The following is a 20,288-nucleotide window of genomic DNA, read 5'->3' on the forward strand; positions in this document are numbered from 1 at the left end:
CAGTGAATCCTTAGAGTCAGTGCAGGAAGAAAAGCAACGACATGCTTTTCTTCCCATTCCTCTCTCCTTTATGTTGAAGAATGGACTGGAAGAAGTAATGCGTGTCTGTATGCATGTTTTACGTGAGTCTTACAATAGCAACATATGGTTGAGTTGTTTTGTTTCCAGATGACCAAAGACCTTTTTTAGACAGGACAAATTATACAGGGAAATTGAAATCTTCAAAAGAGAATTTTTATTCAGGGTATACAAAATAAATAAATAAAACAAAACCCCAAACTATACTGATCAGTAAGGAGGCAACTGTTAGGTTAAGTGGTAAAAACTCCTCTGCACACTCAGAAAGGAGCACAGAGAGGTAACAGCAGGAGGGGGAGGCAGAACGGTACCTGGCTATTTGTAGGTGTTGTCCCAGGGAAAGCCCCAGGTCCATGTGTGGGTGCCTACCTATGGATGTGTTCGCTAGTGGCCCCCTGTCCTGTTCAGCCAGAGGGGCATGGGACAAGGCCGCCAGTACTGCCTGGGTTCATGCGAGTGCTCTGAGTTACCTGTGTGGCCATCCATGTGCATATACCCATATGTGATGTACAGGTGTGTTTGTGCTTGTGCCTACTGGGAATGAGTGCTCAGCCTGGCCCCTGGTTGGAGCTGGGGCTGTCACATATGGCACAGTACGCCTTCCCCCTAGCAGCATCACATTTAAGATCCAGCTCCTACAATTCTCAGTCAGGGTGAGGATCTGGCAGCGTTTCCACTCGGCAAAGCTGTGGTCCTTCCTGCCAGAAAGCGTGCAAAAAGAAGAAAGCCGAGGTTGCTGCTGATGCAGAGATTATTGTCCACGACTCTACTCCTCATTAAATGTTTTTGTGTGCGTGTATTCCCCTGAAAACAGCGAGAGCGCTGCTCCACTCCCATCTGTTTTGTCTATGTAGGTCACTTTCCTGGGTTCTCGCCGAGCTGCTCTTCAGGCAGGGCTGGGCAGCAGCAGAGCTGACAGCGGAGCCGCAGCCTGAGGCTCGTCCTGCGAGTGCCCCGGCACGCCGGCTGCTGGCAGCCTGCAGGCACAGTCCCTGTCCCTGCAAGTCCCCAAATGCTCTAATTGTGGCAGGGCCAGATTGAGGCCGTGCCCCAACAGCCGCTCAGAAGCGCTTTGTTTGCAGAAGCCACAGAGATTTCAAAGGGAAAAAAAAAATAATCTTGAAACGTCCTCTTCTGCACGCCCCTCCGGGCACATAGAGCACGTAGCAGCCGTCTCCGTGCTGCTGTCACTGCCTTCATCCTCAGCCTGCTGCTCCCATCACTGCAGGGGGGGTGTCCCGGACAGAGGCCGGGCACCGGGGGGCGCTCCGGGACCGGCCCCATCCCTCCCTGGAGCCGCTGCTGGGGCTGCAGCATGGCAGAGCTCCTCGGATCCTCCTCCTCCATCCCTCACCTGCTCAGGCTCGGACCACCCTCACCCCCTGCTTTATTGGAGGCTCCAACAGCCGGAGTGCGAGGGGAGGAAGGTGCCAGGAGCACAAGTACCGCAGAACGGACAGCGTGGGGTGGGAGAGGATCCCTCAGGCACGCATTAACTGAGTCCCCCTTCTGCATGCCTGCTGTGTAGCAGCGCGCTGCCCACACACCCAGTGATGCGCCGCCTCGGTTAAGCTCCTCCTTGCCAGGCACTTCCATTTTCATTGCCCTTTGCGCTACCTAAAAGCTCCCAGCTCTGGTCTGGCTTTCCTTTCCTACCCCCCACCACGTGGCTGTAAGCGAAGTCTCAGCACACAGCCTGAAAATCTCCTGTGCGAAGAGGGAGCTCACTTAATGGGCAGCAAAATCAACCACCAGTTCTCACAGGCAAGGAGGGTCAAAATCAGCCCTTCACCAGGCCTGCCTGGAAAGATCAGCTCACCGGTAGGACAGGCAGGTGCTCCAGCACCTGCTGGAATAGGTGCACACAGAGCACCATGGAGCCAGAAGAAAGCTGCAATGGGAAAGATGAAAGGTGCTTTGGGGCGTGCCCTAAGCAAGCACTGCAATGGCAAAGTACAGGTTGAAGCTGTGCAATGCCTATTGGAGTAATTTAGCAAACAAAAGAAACCCCAAACCACCAGCCACAGAAACCCACAAACAAGACCAAAAACCCAAACCCTGTTACTCTCTTGCAGCCAGGAGTGAGAGCTCACCAGGAGCAAGTATGCCAGTTCTGGACACACCTTGTCCTTAATCACTCCTGAATAAGATCCAAGACACACCACTTCTTTTAATTTCCCTTTCATTTATTGTTCAGTACAGGACATCGGTGAGGTAAGGTGTCTCACAAAGGTCTAAGCTACCAGGCCCCTTGCTGATGGGCCTGCAGGATGCAGCACATGGTGGTTCCTTCCTCCTCCCCCAGTACTAACGGCCATCTCTACCCGTAGCACTGCGTTCAAAGGGGGAGGCAATGGCCAAGTTGACTGTGGGCTCAAACAGCTCAACAGAAAACCGAGGATTTTGCCAATTCAGAGACTGAGACAAGCTGACACTGACAGGACTCCAACAGGGTGGTGGGGGTTAGCAGCACAGCTAGAACAATGACCGTGGTTGGGGGGGAAGCCTCAGAAGAGGCCTCTGTACTTAGACATGTGCAATGAAAGGTCCCTTCGTGCTTCTGTTTCTTGCTTTGAACCGTTAAGGGACTGCTCCTCGTTGGAGCTTCAGTGTTTGGCATTGATAATATCCACAAACTCTGGCTTGAGGGAAGCTCCGCCGACAAGAAAGCCATCCACGTCATGCTGAGAGGCCAGCTCCTTACAGTTGCTGCCAGTGACTGAACCTAAGGAGGGAACAGGATTAAGAGATGAGCAGAGAATGGTATTTTTAACAGATGTAGACAGCCTGAAGCACCACCAGTTAGTGCCTCATGCTCTGCCAACCTCCTATTTCCTCATTAGCAGAGCAGTGCTGTACAGCTGCAGCAATAAGCAGAGATCTAAGTGCTTCCTGCACTGGGAAGGGGCTTCAGACTCCTTTACCTCCATAGATGATCCTAGTTGATTGAGCAACAGCATCAGATACGTGGCTTTTGAGCCATCCCCTCAGCTTCTCATGAACTTCCTGGGCCTGCAATGGAACAGAAGGAGTCCCACTGAGGACTGGGCCATCCTGTGTACAGCTCCCTTCCAAAGAAGGAACTGTCTTGTTCCATCATCTGGCAGGACCTCTGGAACAGGAAGGGTCAGCCAGCCATCCTGTCAGCCACCCTTCCCTTGCGCATACCTGCTGGGGGGTTGCAGTTTTACCAGTTCCAATAGCCCAAACTGGCTCGTAGGCAAGAACCACTTTACTCCAGTCTTTCACGTTATCTGGGGAGAAAGGAGAAGGTGTAAGCAAGCACAGTACTTCACGCTGGGAAGGGTAGACCTGGAAAGCTTTCTGGAACATGCAGACCTTTTATTAACATGACCATTACTGTGTGAACACTCACAGCAACAGATCTGCAAGCCTTCCAGAAAGGCCAGGAACAGGCCGTTAAGGCCGTAGCAGCCATTTCCCACATGTCTTAAGGGTAAAAAGTCCATTTTCTTCCCTTACCAGCAATAGCCTTGGTCTGTTCAAAAACCACTTTCTCTGTTATGCCAGCTTCTCTCTCATCCAGCTTCTCTCCAATGCAGGCAATGACACCAAGGCCCTCAGCTAGAGCATGAGCCACCTTCTGCCCAATCAGCTGGGAATGGAAGAGAAAAAGGCAAGTGACAGTCACACCTATTCGTGCTCCTGTCTTTCCCACAAACTGCTCATCCCTCCAGCCTTCACAGACCTATCTGATCTGTACCATCTCTCCATCCCACGGCCTCTCACCTCATCACTCTCTCCAAAAACATGCCTTCGCTCTGAGTGGCCCAGGATCACCCATGCAGCTCCAATATCTTTGATCATTGCTGGGCTGAGGAGAAAGGAGGTGAGAGTATTAATTCACATCTGGAGGCACCAAACTTTGCAGAGCCATGCTGGCCTTGCACTTCTCTTTGGGCTCACCTAATCTCTCCTGTGAAAGCACCCTTTGGCACCTTGTAGCAGTTCTGTGCTGCAACTCCAATCTTTGCATCAAGCTTCTGACGGGCAAAGTCAAGGTAGATTGAAGGAGCTCCACAAACCACCTCTGGAAGGCAGAGAAAAAGGCCACTTTCAGGAAGAGCCAGGGGCAGAAACTGCACCCAACCCTGAGCCTGATGACTTAAGAGGTCATCATTTCCTTCCCTACACTCTGCCAGGAAGGCTCAGCATGCATGACATTTGGGGGACCTGCTGCAGCATCAGAAAGCAGGAATATCCCTGCTATCTGATGCCTCGACAGCAAGGAGGAAACCCTTTCCAGCAGCCAGATAGGTGAGACCGTGCAGAGAGGCAGGCCCCTCAGCTGGTTCACGCAGGGTCTCCTGGAAACGGCCCAACCAAGAAACCGGGCAGGAATCCTGCCCTGCTGCAGAGGCTATGCTGAACCGGGGGGGAAAAGGGCAGCATCGGGTTACACCTGGGATTATAACAGCACGCTCTGGGGGGGGGGTACAGCCTGAGCGACCCCAGCTGCAATGCTGCACTCTGCGCCCCTCAGCGGGGCAGGGGGGCTGCAGGGGGCCTCCTGGAGCGATAAAGGAGGGCAAAGGGGTGCGGATGGGGGCAGGGCCTGGCGGGGCCGCCTCAGCGCCCTGAGGGAGCCCCGGGGCAGGAGGCCCCAGCTCCAGCCCCAGCCCCACGGGGCCCGGCTCCCCCCCGCTGCCCACGCTACCGGAGGAGGCGGCCGGGATCCGGTGTCGCGGTATTTTTAGCGCGGCCGCATTTATTTATATTTATCCTTATATTTAGGGCCCCCCCACCCCCCGCTCCCTCACGGCCGCCCTCTGACATTTCGGCGCGGGACGTGCGCGACGTGCGGCCGCGCCCTCACCCGTGTCGGCCGAGAGCTTGGCGCCGTTCAGCGTGTGGATCAGCTCGCCCAGGCTCTTCTTGTCGCCGTTCATCTTCCAGTTGCCCCCCACGAAGAACTTCCTGGGCGCCATGGCGGGGGCGGTGAGGAGGAGCAGGGGGTGGCAGCGAGCAGCGCGTCCCGGGCGCAGCCGAAGGTCAGTGGCGGCTCCCGGCCCGCGGCCGCCCCTTTTATAGCCCGGCGGCGGCCGAGGCCACGCCCCCTCCCCGAGGCCACGCCCCCCGCGCTGAGGCGAGGCGGGCGGCGCGCGCAGCGGCCGTTAGTGGCGGCGGTGGTGGGGGAGGGGCGGGGAGCCCCTCAGCGCCCCCTCAGGCCGGCGGCCCCCGTCCCCGCAGCCCCCACAGAGCGAGGCGGCGAGCAGCCGGGGCTGATTTCGGCTTTTTTTTATTTCGTCCCTCGTGTATTTTGGCAATCCGCGGGGCCCCCCCGGTGCCTCCCGCGCCGCTCGGGGTACAAGCCGCACGCACACGCAGCCCCCCCCCCCGTTTTTCCCCCCTTCAGGCCATGGCGGCGTGTGGCACAGGGCGGGGGCACCGAGGGCATCTCCTACAGAAACTGATTATTTTCTCCCTCCCCCCTCCCTCCCAACCCCCTTCACTCACGTCCCCAACCAAGGGGGCTCCGGCCCCCCCAGTTTCCTTCCACCTTGGTCTCCACGGGGAGAGCGTGAAGGGAGGAGCGGGGTAAGAGGAGACGGACCCTGCTCTGATCCTCGCCGCCCCCGCCGCTGCCCCCCTCTGCCTTCAGCCCGCTTTCCCCCTCTCCGCAGGCAGCAGGAGGCCGTCCTAGCTGGGGATCCGCTGGTAGAAGTAGATGTAGCCCAGGTCCTTGGGGGGCTTCTCAGAAGCACAGACTTTCTGGTCGTTGTAGATCACCCACCTGCAACAGGTAGAAGGGGGAGAGCTCAGGGACGCTGCTGCGTGGCAAGGGTGCGAGTCCCTGCTTCCTTCCCCCAAAATGTCTGAGGAAACAGCACAGGACAATGATTTAAATAAAGCTTTTCCCTTATGTTGTCAAAATCCCTCTTACCTGCCATCTTTCTTGATGTGACAAACGTAGTGGCCGCACATAGTCGAAGTGCCCATGTGGCTGATGAAGGCAAACAGCTGATATTCTTGACAGGAAGAGGGGAAAGAGGAGTTATCAGAGAAAGAGGAAAGGCTTCGCACCCCCAGCAACCCTCCCTCTAGGGAATTCCTGATGTGTGAGACCTGAAGGGTCTTAAAAATGGGACCCTGTCAAGTGTGACTGTGAGAGCTTGGTCTCAAGGCCAAACATGACAGTTAACAGGAGATGGCAATTCCCATTCAGCCTTCTCTCTCTCAAGTGTTCACTTGGCTCAGGTCTGTGAGATGGGTAATGGTGAGGATTCCACCTCCCTACAGTGTCCAGCTGCCATGCAACACTGGGATCAGTTCTGCAAATGGACTGGAGCTTGCTTTTACAATAGAAGCCTGAGGATCAGAAAGGCCTCCAGACAAGACGGGGAGAAAGAAGCACAATCTTTCACTAGATGTCTCTTCCGTTGCCTCTCTCTCACAGCTTCCAGTAATGCCCAGCCAGAAAGGTTAGGCCCTATATTTGCCATCCTTCTATTCCTCCCAGCTCCCACCACCCAAGTAACCAGCTCAGTCTGTGGGAGCTGCTGCTGCTAAAACCTATGGGTTTACTGCATTAATTAGGGAGGATAAAGGCCATGCTGAGTTTGCATCCCAAAATCGACGTTCCCACTGCTTGGAACTCACTTCCAGGCCCATCGCGCACTTTAGGACCAACAGGGACAGACTCGGAGATGGAGTCTGCTGCCGAGCGCCCCTCTGAGATATCCATAGCAGCTTCCGCGTCGAGGTCATCAATGTGACTAAAGATCCAATCCACGGCACGCTCCAGGCTGTTGTTCTGGAAGGCAAAGGCAAAGATTATGAGCTTGCAGATCCTGAGGGCACCATTTCACTCTGATGCCACCCCTGACTCTCACCGTTGCCCTAAGCGCTTTCATGGCCTGGTCCCGGGAGAAGCCCATGGAGACGATGGTGGCCACGCTGTCTTCTGAAGGAGGGTCTGGGCAAGCAATAGTTGACCCTGGTCCGCTGGATCCCGGGAGAACTAATGGGTTGGCAAAGTCTGCAGCGGAAAACAGAACACAGAGCCGTTAGACGCCTCCAAAAGGGAGGCAGCCTGAGGTTCAGACCGCTTTAGATTTCCACTGCTGAAGTGGGTCAGGAAGTGCAAGGACCCAGATGCCATAAGCTTTGTCATGGCCGCGTGGTCTCCTACCTGGATCATCCATGTGGGACATGACCCAGTTCATGGCAGCCTCGACCCCGCTGTTCCCCGTGTAGTACACAGCCTTGCGGCAGGCGTCCATGGGAAAGCCCATCTCCACTAGCTGGATGATCACCGACTCATCCAGCATGGGGGCTGTGGGAAGACAGAGGTTACAGACACCCTCTCCCACCCAAGTCCTGCCTGCTCCGTTCTGTGCAGTCCCACACGGTCCCCCAAGCCATCATTTCCTGGCTTTGTTTCACCCAAGTTCTGGCTCTGGTGTCCTCATCCTTTACAAACTTTCTTCTTCAAAAGTGCAGTCTCACTAGCAGGTACTCAGGGGGATTTACTGCATGAACTCAGCAGCACTGGCTCTCCCTAGCCTTCAAGCCCTACCCTCTGCCAATTAAACCTTGTATAAACCCCAGCTCTGCCCCCTCTAAATGCACCAGACGTGCCACATCCCCGTCTTCCACGGTACAGGAATCGACAGACTCCCTTGCATAACAGGCATGCAGGGGAGGCAGCCGGCATTCACTGACAGAGGGACAGGGAAAGTCTGAGCAAGTGGAAACCGCGAGGATTGGAGACAAGACAGGGAGAGCAAGGAAACGAGTCAGGCATCAGGAAAAGAGGAGGAGAATCACTAACATGTCGGAGAGGAGAAGTGAGGGGAGCAGAAGGAGTCGTCGTCCTCGTTGCCATAGAACCCCAGGCTACCTTTGGGCTCGTCTGGTGTCACCAGCGGGGGCGCGATGTCTGGCATTTCTTCTTCTCCATCTTGCAGCCCCGTTCCCTGCAGCGCAGAGATATCCAGCTCCTCGGGCATTTCAATGGAGACATCTGCAAGACACGGCGCTGCTCAGCCTGCCGTAAGGCCACAAACAAAAGACCCCGTTGGGAGATCTAGAAGGGTAAGTCTGCCCTACTGGGGATACAGCATGCCAGCCTGCAGCTCCTTTTGGGGTAGTTTCTTTCCTTTCTGCAGTCCCAACCACAATACCCACACAGGACACCCAATACCTTATATGCTCTGTACTTCTTGTCCTTCTTACCAAGCTTTTTGGGCACCCAATCCAGACCAAAAGTGAATTTCTTGATCTGGATCACCAAATAATCTGGGAAAGAGGCGAACCGCGTTGTTCTGAAAGAGATTAACATCACAGCTAGTTTTTATGCTTTGTCAGCACTGATTGAGGACATCTAGTTGGTTCAAGAAATCAGTCAGTGGGGTGGAGGGATGCCCTAAGGCAGAGAGAAACAAAACCGTGCAGCTCTCCTATGCTGAGCTTACAGCTCCTCAAACACAAAGCAACTTCTAAAGCAGATGCTCCGACCAAACGAGATGGAATGCAGCATTTACAAAATCTTGGGGGATAAGGAAAATAATAGCATGTTCTCTGTCTCTCAGTCCTGCATTTTACCAGCTTCCTCAGATTTCAGTATTAATTAAAATAATTGAAGTCTGATCCTTAAGGAACGCGGTGGAAATAACATCTTTTATTGGACCGACAGGTAACGCTGCAAAAAGGGACAACCTTTCAAGTGCAAGAGCGCTTCTTCAGATGCGAAGTGGAAGCAGCAAATTTTAAGCTAACAATGACTGAATTTGATTGAATGCTTAGTTAGACAATTTGAGGGAAAGGGTGTTTGGCATCTCTGAAACAGAGGGGAATGTTTGTGAAGGGAGAAACAATAGTAAGAGAAACAGATACTTATTATCAGGGAACCATTGTAACATTGTAAAATTAACTCAAGCCATGGTAGTTGTAAGAATGTAATTCTTACGAAGTGCATGAACACAATTCTCTATTTAAAAGCAAAACAATGGTATTTTTCAAAGTGATCGTTTTACTGACTGTTCATTTTCAGTAGCTATTGCTTAATAGCATTATGTTTGTTGTAAAAACACATTCCATCGTATGGATTTACTGGATTCTTTGAGGACTGCTCTTTCATTGCGGAGGAACAGTCAGTAGCATCGCAGAAGGAAGCTGCTGAAGTCTGTAAAGTTAGACTTTTGCACTGCTGCACGTGCTGCTGACAGCAAGACAAATCAAAGCTATGTTTTAAGCCCTGCTATTAGCATTTAAGTTAGCATCCTTTTAAATAACTCAGGTGTCCGTTATACCCAGTGTTTTGCTCAAACTTTACCAGCTAAAAACTTCCCTTACAGAGAGTTGGAGACCATGCAGGGCTGGTGCTGCCACACCCTGTACTGATTTTAAAGCTAAATTCTGGATTTAGAATAAAAGCTGCCAGTTTTCTGGAATATCAGTGTGTTTTTGTAGCCTCTCAGGAACTGAAATCTGCTGGTCAGCATTTCACTAGCACGGCTGTTGTGCCCACTGTAATCCTTCCAGGGCAAACACTCCAGCACTGCTGAACTGGTTCGCTTCTGTTTCAGTGCTCTACGGATACAGGGCTTGGAGGACTGCAATGTTTTGGTAATGCTCCTTCCCCAAACAGTACAAGGGAGATCCCGAAGATGTCATAGCCTAGCTAGCTGTACACACACATACACACACACTCACTTGAGAGCCACAGACTTGGCCTGCAAGGCTGTGCTCCAGAAATCATCCACCTGCTCTGGAGCTCCATAGGCCTCTAGGCAGGAGCTGAAAGGCACCTTGGCTCGCACCAGCTCAGGCAGTGGCTGCTTCTCCTCCTCTGCCTGCCGCTTCTTCTCCTCGTATTCCAGCAGTTCATCTAGAGAATAAGGCACGGGAGTCAAGGACCACCTCTAGGTACTAACAAAATAACTGGTGTAAGCTACACCCGGAGGCAGAAGAGGCCTACAAACACGTCCTAAAGAACGCAGCACAAAGTTGGCTGCTTCTAGCGAGCACTGTTCTGCCACTTTGCTGTTAAATCATAGCCCAGCTTGAAGCGTAGGAGGGAAAGGCTCTGAGGAGGCATCACTGTGTCATGCCACCCCTACAGAGATCAGCCCAATCCCACAATGGCAGGTGAAGGATCTGGCTTCAGAAGTGGCAAAGCAATACCCTGAGGAAGCCCCTTTCCCGTTTAAGGAGCTCTGTAAGAAATGTACAATACCCATCCATAACGTTTGCTACTATTCCGGCCTCAGCACATTACTGACCTTTGTTGAGTGCAGCGTCCATGGGCACAGGCAGCTGCATGATATAGTCCACACGCTGGGTGTATTTCACCTTCTCTGTGGCCAGGCACTTCAGCTTTTCCTCCACCAGAAAACGAAAGACCTCATTGGGGTTCTCCGAGCTGCGGCAGTTCCTCTGAACAAGGGAGAGGTTAAAAGGGTAGATGTAACACAGCTGAACATCTCTCTTTCTTCTCCCACAGGTGCTACCTGCCCCTTTTCCCTGTGTTCTCTCCCTCTCTCTGCTCCAAATGCCAACATCTCACCTCCATACCTCACCCCCTTCTTACAGCAGGAAAACAAAGCCAGGCTTTTCCAAAATTAGCGATACGAACTCAGCCATTACCTCCACCATGTTGATGAAGTGCAGAAAGAATTCCTGGGCGTCCTGCTGTCGGTTAGTGGAAAACTCCGGGTGTCCCTTTCCGATCAGGGACTTAAACATGCGGGGAGCAATGCCGTTTTGCACACCCTGCAAAGAACAAGGTGGAAGAGGAAGGTGGTCACGGTTTGCCAAGCGTTTGTGTTGTGACATGCGACACTCTACTCTTAGCCACGCTCTTCAGGTGACAGGGCCCCACGACACATCTTTAGAAATGGTCCTCTCTCCCCCCATCACACGGGTACCGCACCCAGGGCTCACCTTCTGATCAGGCTGCTGCTCCCCTTCCGCAGAAACTGGCTTTGAATACTCCCCAGACAGCAGCCCGTGGCCCAGCTTGGCTCTGGAATGATGAAGTCCCTGTTAGCACCCACCTATCTTCTTTGGCCCCTCACGCTCCAGGAGCCACAACAACCCCTCCAGCTTTAACACCGACATGACTGCCGATGCCACAGGAACCAGCTTTCTCAGCTGCACCAGCCCAGATTGTCTTCTCTTGGTCTGCTCTCTGGTTGCATGAGACATCCCCCACTGGAAAGTTACTAGGACTTCTGGGCATGAAACTCAGCCATTGTTTGCAGCGTGGGGATAAAGGAACAGCTTCCTTTTCCCCGCAGAAGGGCAGCCAGTGCTGAGCCCTACAGCAGCTGTGCAACAGCCAAAGGATTCCGCAGCCTGACATGGGTACAGCAGCAGTGTATCTTACAGGCTGCACAGGAGACAGCAGGGCACGCTGAAACTGCCTGAGCCAGAAATAGCATTGCTGCGAGCAGACTGATCACATTTTCCCAAGGGGAAAGTTAAGAATAACTGCCTGAGGCACTGCATGGACAGCAGCAACGTTCAGTTGATTTCCTCCTACGCCCAGACCCTCCTTTTACTCCACCTCACTCCAGTTCTTCCCCATCACTGTCGCCATTTGTCTGGATCCAAACCCAACCAATTCAGCCCTTTGCCCAGGCAAAAGTCTTTCTCAATTCCCTCCTAACTGAGCACCTCACCCCGGACTGTCCAAATTTAGACCCTCCCCTTACCTCTGGACTCTCTTCCTCAAATGCCCCCTTCCATTCCTCCATCCCAAACCTCCACACACTGCTTGGCTGTTTTAAGAGCAGATGCAGCAGAGAATCCATGTATTTAAAATCAAACACCCTCTGAAATCCTGTGCTCCTTCTGCTGTATATTCTCCTGCTAGTGTCTGCACAAGATCTCTTGCAGGAAGCCTCCTTAAGCATATGTAAGCTATCCACAGAGAGAATTTTTCTAAATCTATGTATGTCTTTGCTCTTAGCCCCCCATTGCAGAATGCCAGCATTTTTTTTGCTGTTACGCTGACAGAATATGCCTAGGAGAAATCCCCCCGTGGTAGCAGACGGTACTGCATTCCCCACGTACTACATTTAAGAGCCTCTCATGAGCACTGGGGTAACCCCTGTCCTCTCCATCTAGGGCTATCAGCAGAGGGTTTCTGGCTCAGACCCTTATCGATCGCTGAGGATCAGCGCGTCTGGTGATGGAAAGGAACCCAAGAGGCAAGGCTTGAGGGAGAAACCTGCAGCAAAGCAGAGGAGACGCACCCAGGCAGCCTCGGCCTTCCTTCTCCCACCAAAAGTCTACGTACACTTGTGTGCTGAAGTCCTGTGTGGGGTCCGAAGGTGCGCTTTGGAATATCTTCTCCAGCTTGTCCACGTACCTGCAAAACAGGACGGAGCCACCTGAAGGACGCACGGACTCGCCCAGTAAAAACACAGCTCTGAGTCTGAGTCCTGCACCAGAAGCTCACAGCTCTAGGAGACTTCTGTACTGATCCCAGGGGATCCCAGGCCAGTGGAAACGAGAGGTTAAGCTCACTTACTTTCTCTGGAAGTCTGGGATACTGAACAGCACCTGCATCACAGAATTGAGGTAGCAACTGTTGCCCAGGTTACGGATGCCAGTGTACCCAGGCCCAAAGAGGGGCTTGAGCTGCACACCAGACTCCTGGATGAGCTCCCACTCCCCAATGCGTTGATTCATGTCTATTTCCAGTTCTGTCATCGTCTTGTCTGTCTGTGGAGGGGGTCACAGGAAAAAAAAACTCTCAGTGAAGACTCAAGTGAACATCTGAGGCATGAAAAGGGCAACACAGTAGAGAAACGTAAAGGGTTGAATTAATCCTGTTTGATTAAATTAGAAGAAGAGGAAGATATAAAAATTCTTTTCAAATATTTGAGTATCTGGGACAGAAGGAGGAATGCTAAGAAACATGAGAAAAATTTGAACTATCCTTTAAAAAGGAGCACGGAAATCATGCACCAGCACTATGGAATGGTTCTGCATAGCCGCAGAAAGCTGGGATCCAGCTAAGAAATCTTAGACTTGCTTCTCTCCCACTCTGGGCCTACGCAGGAACTCCCCCTCACCTTCTGCATCTTGAGCATGTCAATCCCAAAGTGAGCAAGGTGTTCTGCCAGGTTGGGATCCAACACCATGTCATCCTCATCGTAGGAGTAGACATCTACGCAGGGACACAAAGGAAAAGGAAAGACTGACGGCCTGTCATCTAAAATTCACTCTGGATGAAGAGAACTGGGAGTTTTGACAGAGTGAGCAGTTGGATTTTCCTCTCTCTTTTTTTTTCAGGAGAGTAGCCAACAGAGAGAATATTGAAATTCCTCCAGAACATGTGACAAGACAAACAACTTTCTCATTGATCAAGATATAGAGTTACACGTATGCCTGGAGTAAGGAAAGTGGGTTACTGTGCTACTCCACTCAGGTTTTCGACACAAAATCCTTTGATAAATTTAGGTAAACGCCACCACACCAAGCAATCTGGATAATTTCTAAAATCCTTTAAAGTACAAGCGAGGGAAGGAGGAAGGCAGGGTTTTATCTGCTGGTTCTTTCCCTGCCACAAGCAGCTGTCAGAGTGGGAATGGTTCATGGTATGCCAGACTTTCCAGGTCGTAACACAGGCAACGCCAGCCTGGTACCTGGAAATCCTCCCTTATGCGCCTCATCAGAGCCCACAGCCAGCCTGCGTGGGGATTCCTCCCCCTCCCTGCAGCCCCCTTCTTCTCACCAGCCCCGTCAGGAGTAATGGTTCCCAGCTTCACAGCCAGTGGGTAGCCAGTCTCCCGGTAATGCTCCACCGCGTGGTTGTTGCCCCCACTGCCATCGAAGTAGCGCCGGCCGCAGAGGATGGCTCCGTCGGTCATGTTGAGCCACAGGTTCTCCCTCATGTCACACTTGCTGCACTTCCAGCCGCTGTTGAGAAGAAAGGGAGGAGAGGAGCTGTTAGGGTGAAAACCTTCGGGTTCTACTGCCCACGCCCCCTCTGTTACTACCCACTGGCCATAGCACAAGCAAAGGTTTCTGTGCTCTCAGTTCTCTTACTTCAAGACATTGGACATCCTGACATGCCTTAGTTTGCCCCTTCCCCTGAATTTACTACAACAAGCCACAGGGCAAGGCTTCACAAAAGAAATCCCATCTGCTGCTGTTCCAGGACAGGAGAAGGAGGCGATCAGGGTGGATCAGGGACACAGAGCAGTACAGCTGCCCTCAGCGCTGCGCTCACCATGGTGGGATGCGGACGTCGTTCTGAAGCTGGTGCAGGGAAAAAGCGTGTTTGGAAACGCGCCGAACCTCCCCATCCCAAGCCTGCACCTCCTGCTTCCGCGAGGCTGAGTCTGCCGTCAGGATGGCCTCCACCGCACTGGCAATCTACAATTAGAGTAGTAGGGGGAAAAAAACATGAAGAAAAACATTTTCTTCAGAAGAAAAGCAGTTTCCAGTGCCACAGCACGTCGCATTTAGGCTCAGAACTACAAGTCAGCTGCAGAAAGGCAGTGCCTGGGAGCCTCAGCCACAGAGCAGGACTCTGTACTACAAAGCGCTGCTTAACTGCTTTATAAAAGTGTTGAGTAATCCTTCTTACTCCAGGCTGAGACTTCACAGCAGCTCGGCAGGATCACTATTACAGGGCAGCATTTCTTTCACTGTAATGGTTCACCTCCTCCCCACCAAGAGAAAGCACCGCCCTTCACCCCAACGTACCCTGTCTCTGACCATGTCAGGGAGCCCCTCCAGCCCGTCACGGGGAATATCCAAATGCTCTGGTAAAATAACTATTTTCACGTCTTCATCGTATTCAAACTTCTCCTCTGTGATGTCAAATCCACCTTCCACACCTACAGGAAGAAAAAAAAACATTGTGGCAATGGGCAGAACCAAACAGCTTGCAAGGCTTCTTTGCCCACAGCTGACATGAAGTAAGGCACCATGACTAAGGCAAAACTCTAATTTAGTGATCCACAAGCTGTCTGGGTCCTAAAACTGCTGCCATAGGTGTGGACTTCACAGAAGCAAATAGAAACCTAGTGACAATGGGCTTGCTTTGACCAGCTGTTTTTATAGATGCTTAAACTCCAGCCCCTGCCTACAAGCAGAAAAAACTTATTTGCCAGTTGCAAAGAACCAACTAAAGTTACATTTGCAATGGAGGGAACAGTCTCTGATTTCTGTAGGTACTCCCAAAACAAACAAACAAACAAAACCAGTCTTGCAAAACAATAAACAAATATCAAAACACAATTTCTCTTGCAACTCTCCCTCAGACACCTATAATGTTTAGACTACGCACAAACTGCCACGCATGAATGCAGATGCTGCAAGCCTGAACGACTAAAAATACCTGAAAAATCGCACGCATAACACAACAACACATGCAAATAATCCATTTCTGCGCCTCTCCAGCACACCCCAGAGAGATCTCCTGTCATCACTTCACAAAGTAAAGCAATACACAACCCTTCAGGACATCACACAGCTCCTGAACTCTAAGCAGAGTGAAACAGACTGCTGAAATCCAGCAGGCTCCTGCTACGCAAGGCACAGCTAGGGAAAAAGTGAGCAAGAGGCAGGACTGACGTGGTACGGGTTCTGGATTTCCCTCTAGTGGTCAGTCTCCACCAGGCCAAGGACCTGTTACTGCTGAGAATGTTCCTGTCCTTTCTGCTTTATAGATCTCCGTAATGGTTCAGGAATCACCAGCCAAGACTGCCCCAAATAAGAAGCATCTTCACTGATTCCCGTGACAGCTTTTTCAGTTGGTGCAGAAGAGTAATGGAACATCAGTGCTGTCCTCCCAAAAAGGGACTTGCTTTTAATATTTAAACTCCTCACGTATGTCCTCCAGTATCAGCCTCGTGTTTCAGAGAGCTATCTAGCCAAAAACGTTCACACAGCATTTGCCAGTCGTTTCTTCCCTTTCTATACCAATAACCCCAGTTCAAATTTTAAGAAGTTTAACAAATATTTTTTTTTTCTATCAGAAACTTCAAACTGATTTTTTTCACACTTACACATTATTTTCCAATTCCCTTCTGACCCACGCTGGATACATCCCCATTAACCAACAGCCCCCAAGGCTGACGTGCACGCCCAGCTGAGTCAGGCACACGGAGTTAGGGGAGAAGCCAAAACACTTTTATCTACACAAAGCACGATGCAATTTTGAACGCAGAACAAAATCTCAACACCCATTCTGCAGTCACTGCCCACTTGAGATGTGCTAGAAGACTTTAAGTCTGAGTTCAGCTGGGGATGCTAGCTTCAAGCAGCCTCGCAGAGGGAAGGGAAAAAGGTGGTCATACAGCTCCAGAGGCCTGGTCCGAAAGGAGAAGGAATGTATGGCACGCGGGTGCTTCCTTACCAATGGCCAAGCGAGTCGGTTTTTTCCTCGGGGGGTCCCCAGCACTGGAGTTAGCATCCTCTTCCTTCTGTCTCATGGAGAAGAAACGGGGGGATAGGGTTAGGGGGGTGGGCACGCTGCGGGACTTACGGATCGATGTTAAAGCAGCGTGGGGACGGAACGAGGCCAGGCTGAGGCTTTTAGGGCAACCCCTGCGAGGATCCCAGCTCCCCAGGCAGGATAAGGGCTGTGTGTATGGGTTATACCTGGCTGGCTTTGGGTTTATTTCTTGTGTTTCTTGTATTTTATTTATTTTGTTTGTTTTATTCCCTTACCGGCTTGCGCGTCCGCTTGAGGTGCAGGTAGACCCTCTGGCCCGTCTTCTGGAAGTGCCTCTCCACGTAGTGCTTGCCGAAGCCCAGGAAGGTGTTCATGCAGATGTACAGCCCGCCCGCCGACTCCTGGGGGGGAGGGAGGGGAGGGGAGGGGGCCGCGGGGCCACCCCCGGTGAGGGCGCGGACCCCCGGGCGCTGCCATCTTAATGACACAGCCGCCGCCGCCGCGGGACTACAGCTCCCGGCATGCCTCGGCCGGGAGGGGCCGGCCGCGGGGCGCGCTGGGAGGCGTAGTCCCGCCCCGCCCCGCTCGGCGCCCGGCCGCGCGCCGCCCCGCCCGCCGCGGGACTACAAGTCCCATGTCCCCCCGCGCGGGAGGCGCCCCCCCTCCGCCGGGCGGGTGGGCCGGGAGCGGGAGGGAGCGGAGGGGAGCCCGGCGAGCGGCGGGGGCCGGCGGCGGGGGGCGCTTACCGGCGTGTCGAAGGAGAAGGCGCACTCGTCCTTGTGGACCCGGTCGCCGGCCTTGGGCACGCGGATGGACGGCAGCACGGAGAGCAGCGCCTCGCTCAGCTCCGCCATGACAGCGGCTCTCTGCGGCCCCGCCCGCGGACACACCCCGACCAATCAGCGCCCGCCGCGCCGCCGGCCAATCCCGGCGGGGCTCGGGGGCGTGGCCAGGCGCGGAGGGGCGTGGCCCGGCTCCCGGCGCCAGCCAATGGGAGCGCGCGGCGGGCGGCGCGCGGGAGATTTGAATCGCGGCGGCGGCCAGCGCGGGGCCGCCATGGGCGCCGCCGGCAGCGCCCCCGCCACCCCCGCGCCGCCCCGCGCCCGCCGCCCGGAGCACGTCCGCGACCCGCGCTCGCCCAGCGCCGGCATCCTGCGCACCCCCATCGAGGTACGGCCCCGCTCCCTCCTCCCTGCCCTCCCCTCCCCTCCCGCCCCGCCTCACCGCACGCTGCCCCCCCCCCCCCCACCTCCCTTTGCAGGTGCTGAGCTCCCCCGCCGCCCCCAGCCCGCAGCACGGCCCCGCCGCGGATCCTCGGTCTCCGACGCCCGGCATCTCCCGCACGCCCATGAAGGAGGCGCTGAGCGGTGAGTGCGGCCGCGGGGCAGCGCCCCCCGCCCCTCCCCACCACCCCCATTAGCTGGGGGGAGCCTGGAGGGGCTCTGACCGCCGCCTCCCCCCCGCAGACAGCCTGCAGCGCCTGGTGGAGCAGCTCAGCGAGGCCTTCGGCGCCCACAGCGAGTCGCCGGTGGCTGCACGGCCCCAACAGGAGCCGGCCGCGGCCCCCCGGGGAGAGGCGGAGCGGCCCCCGTCGCCTGCAGGGTGCTGCGAGGCCACCCCCAAGGCTGCGCGCCCCGCAGGGACGGCCCCGGTCGCGGGTGAGTGCGGGGATGGGGTGGGTGGGGGGGGCACCGGGCTGCGGGGGGGACCGGCTGCTGCCAGTCAGGGCCATGGGGGTCTCCTGCAGCACGGACAAGGCTGGCTGCTTCACAGGCACCTGGCCTTTGTCCCTTCCTTCCAGCTCAGCAGCCTGTCCTTGCTGCTCTGTAACTGGTAAGCTGGGGGCCCCCTGGGGAATTGTGCTCTTACCAAACTGATTTCCATCAGGAATTGAGAAGTTACATCCCTAATCTGCAGTCAAAACTAAAATCTAAGTGTATAGAAGTGTTCTTCTGTCTGAGATAGGTTTGCAGTTCTGGTGATTTATCCAGTGGGCCCTTACAGATTTTCCATGGGGAATTGCTGGGGGTAGAAGCACATCTAAGTGTTGTGAGTCTTTCGCATAGATCACAATTCAGAAAACTGCTGAGCATCTCATATGAGCAAAGTCTGAGAGTGGTGGGACTCTTCTGTGTGGAACAGACAATGCTCAGGGATTATCTTTGATACGTGAAGAGAGGGTGTAAAGAGGATGAAGCCCTTCTCACTGGTGCTCAGTGCAAGGATAAGAGGCAATAGGCACAGACTGAAGCATGAGAAGTTCCATCACTGGAACAGGTTACCCGGAGAGGTTGTGGAGTCTCCCTCCTTGGAGATCTCCAAAAGCTGTCTGGAAGTGGCCCTGGGCAACCAGAAGTGTTCTAGGTGGTCCTGCTTGAGCAGGAGGGTTGGACCAGATCGTCCCTAAGGCTGGAACATACCTTCAGATCATCTGGTCCAGCCATCACCCTACCTCCAATGTCACCCCCTAAACCATGTCCCTAAACATCAGGTCCAGCTTTTCCTTGAACACCCCCAGGGACGGTGACTCCACCACCTCCCTCAGCAACCTGTTCCAGTGCCTGACTGCTCTGTCTGAGAAGAAATGTCTCCTAATGTCATCTCCAGATGACCTCCAGAGGTCTCTTCCAACCTCAGCCCTTTTCTTATACTAATCCTTCTATATTTTGGATAACATTTGTGCAAGCAAGCAGACTAGTTTGCATCTGTCAGGAGGCACTTGAAATCCAGGACCCAATAGCTTTTTTGTACCACACTGACTTGTTGCCTTCTGTCACTAGGGAGCAAGTATGCAAGACGTAAGGCTGGCAACAAAATCCTGGTAACATCTGGAGGAAACAGCCGTTCTCCCTTCAGCGTCCTACAAGATGATAATTCCCCCAGTGCTTCTGCACCTCGCCAGGTAAAGCTTAATGCCTCATACTGTGGGAGGGAGAATGGCCTGGAACTCTTTAATTTTCTGTGTTTTGTATGGCTCTAGACTGTAGCTGTGGCCTCATATGCCTGTGGAACCTGGTGACTTTCCAAGTGTTTTTCTATGGGATGATCTTGTCCCTAGATCCCTTCAACACTTGTTCGATGTCTGTATCTTCTGCCTTACCACAGTACATCCTTTACTATGCTCTGGAAAAGAGTCCATCACTCAAATACTGGAGTGACAGGCATTGTCAGACTATCTGGATGGCCTGAAAAGGGATTATATGTTTTACTGAGGATTTGTTAACTTTCGATTGTTTCACATTGTTTACCTTCTCCCTTCTCTAGGTCAAGAGGCATGTGTTGGGAGAGAACCTTGGGGAGAAGGAAATAGTGGCAGCGGATCTGAGCAGGAACCTCAAAGCTGGGAACTGTCCTTGGAGCGACTTGAACAAAGAGAACCAGCAGTGTCCTTTTGTGGAGAACTAGGGACTTCCTTTCCCAGGATCTTGCTGTAATTTGCTTCTGTGCTTTGAGTATCTTCCTGGGTGAGGAATCCTGCAACAGACTGGAACTCCAGACTTGTCACTTTTCCCCTTTCTGTGTTGGGGGAAAAGGGAAAGAGCATTCTGTCATAGCTTTGCATGTGCTATGTACAGTACAGGCTTTGGCTTTCTGTGTTGGCTGTATTGACTGTACAGTTCTTACCTGTAGTAAATAAATCTATATACCTTTGCTGTGACTGTATCTGTCTTGATAGAACAGTTAGAGCACACTGCTCTCCCAGTGCACCATGTCATCTGTGGACCAACAGTCAGGAACTGATGGTTCAGCCTTCCATTAGCTCTAATACTCAGCTTTGCCTGTTTGTAACACCCATGGTAGGGCTGAAAGTAGTGACAAGGCATCA

The 20,288-nt window shown here is 53.4% G+C and overlaps 3 protein-coding genes and 1 long non-coding RNA gene across 5 annotated transcripts; 2 read left to right on the forward strand and 2 right to left on the reverse strand.

The window, feature by feature from the left end:
• Nucleotides 1–2,243: 2,243 nt before the first annotated feature.
• TPI1 (triosephosphate isomerase 1) lies at nt 2,244–5,114 on the reverse strand. The gene is made up of 7 exons (XM_027449790.3): nt 4,916–5,114; nt 4,006–4,129; nt 3,829–3,913; nt 3,562–3,694; nt 3,247–3,332; nt 3,003–3,090; nt 2,244–2,803 (listed from the first exon to the last, which is right to left on the reverse strand). Exons 1-7 carry the CDS (start codon nt 5,025–5,027, stop codon nt 2,685–2,687), a joined length of 747 nt encoding a protein of 248 aa, XP_027305591.3. The 5' UTR covers nt 5,028–5,114; the 3' UTR covers nt 2,244–2,684.
• On the forward strand, nt 4,136–5,055 carry LOC140003413 (uncharacterized). The gene is made up of 2 exons (XR_011811969.1): nt 4,136–4,356; nt 4,834–5,055. It is a non-coding gene; the product is annotated as an uncharacterized lncRNA (long non-coding RNA).
• Nucleotides 5,115–5,322: 208 nt separating the features above from the next.
• USP5 (ubiquitin specific peptidase 5) lies at nt 5,323–17,344 on the reverse strand. Of its 2 annotated transcripts, none has more exons than XM_072043344.1 (20): nt 17,209–17,344; nt 16,738–16,863; nt 16,424–16,490; nt 14,767–14,900; nt 14,288–14,433; nt 13,790–13,974; nt 13,128–13,222; nt 12,581–12,774; nt 12,347–12,418; nt 10,987–11,068; nt 10,690–10,815; nt 10,326–10,479; nt 9,757–9,931; nt 8,278–8,366; nt 7,943–8,065; nt 7,232–7,375; nt 6,933–7,078; nt 6,700–6,853; nt 5,984–6,068; nt 5,323–5,833 (listed from the first exon to the last, which is right to left on the reverse strand). In XM_072043344.1, exons 1-20 carry the CDS (start codon nt 17,314–17,316, stop codon nt 5,740–5,742), a joined length of 2,499 nt encoding a protein of 832 aa, XP_071899445.1. In that variant the 5' UTR covers nt 17,317–17,344; the 3' UTR covers nt 5,323–5,739. The 2 variants fall into 2 exon arrangements, with proteins under 2 accessions (XP_071899445.1, XP_027305581.1); XM_027449780.3 differs by having other exon boundaries at nt 7,874–8,065.
• On the forward strand, nt 17,273–20,113 carry CDCA3 (cell division cycle associated 3). Its single transcript, XM_038180380.2, has 5 exons — nt 17,273–17,632; nt 17,724–17,829; nt 17,929–18,120; nt 19,243–19,364; nt 19,727–20,113. Exons 1-5 carry the CDS (start codon nt 17,273–17,275, stop codon nt 19,865–19,867), a joined length of 921 nt encoding a protein of 306 aa, XP_038036308.2. The 3' UTR covers nt 19,868–20,113.
• Nucleotides 20,114–20,288: the final 175 nt, after the last annotated feature.

Source organism: Anas platyrhynchos, chromosome 1 (assembly GCF_047663525.1).
Source record: "Anas platyrhynchos isolate ZD024472 breed Pekin duck chromosome 1, IASCAAS_PekinDuck_T2T, whole genome shotgun sequence".
Lineage (NCBI taxonomy): Eukaryota > Metazoa > Chordata > Aves > Anseriformes > Anatidae > Anas > Anas platyrhynchos.

What these genes read in the sequence shown, in the direction of transcription:
- CDCA3 (XM_038180380.2), top strand. Translation starts at nt 17,273, where the DNA reads ATGGACGGCAGCACGGAGAGCAGCGCCTCGCTCAGCTCCGCCATGACA. An exon ending in TCCTGCGCACCCCCATCGAG is followed by an intron (nt 17,633 to 17,723) that starts GTACGGCCCCGC and finishes CTCCCTTTGCAG; the next exon opens with GTGCTGAGCTCCCCCGCCGC. An exon ending in CATGAAGGAGGCGCTGAGCG is followed by an intron (nt 17,830 to 17,928) that starts GTGAGTGCGGCC and finishes TCCCCCCCGCAG; the next exon opens with ACAGCCTGCAGCGCCTGGTG.
- TPI1 (XM_027449790.3), bottom strand. Translation starts at nt 5,027, where the DNA reads ATGGCGCCCAGGAAGTTCTTCGTGGGGGGCAACTGGAAGATGAACGGC. An exon ending in CAAGCTCTCGGCCGACACGG is followed by an intron (nt 4,130 to 4,915) that starts GTGAGGGCGCGG and finishes TCTGCCTTCCAG; the next exon opens with AGGTGGTTTGTGGAGCTCCT. An exon ending in AACTAGGATCATCTATGGAG is followed by an intron (nt 2,804 to 3,002) that starts GTAAAGGAGTCT and finishes TTCCCTCCTTAG; the next exon opens with GTTCAGTCACTGGCAGCAAC.
- USP5 (XM_027449780.3), bottom strand. Translation starts at nt 17,316, where the DNA reads ATGGCGGAGCTGAGCGAGGCGCTGCTCTCCGTGCTGCCGTCCATCCGC. An exon ending in GTCCCACATGGATGATCCAG is followed by an intron (nt 7,079 to 7,231) that starts GTAGGAGACCAC and finishes TTTCCGCTGCAG; the next exon opens with ACTTTGCCAACCCATTAGTT. An exon ending in CACATCAAGAAAGATGGCAG is followed by an intron (nt 5,834 to 5,983) that starts GTAAGAGGGATT and finishes TACCTGTTGCAG; the next exon opens with GTGGGTGATCTACAACGACC.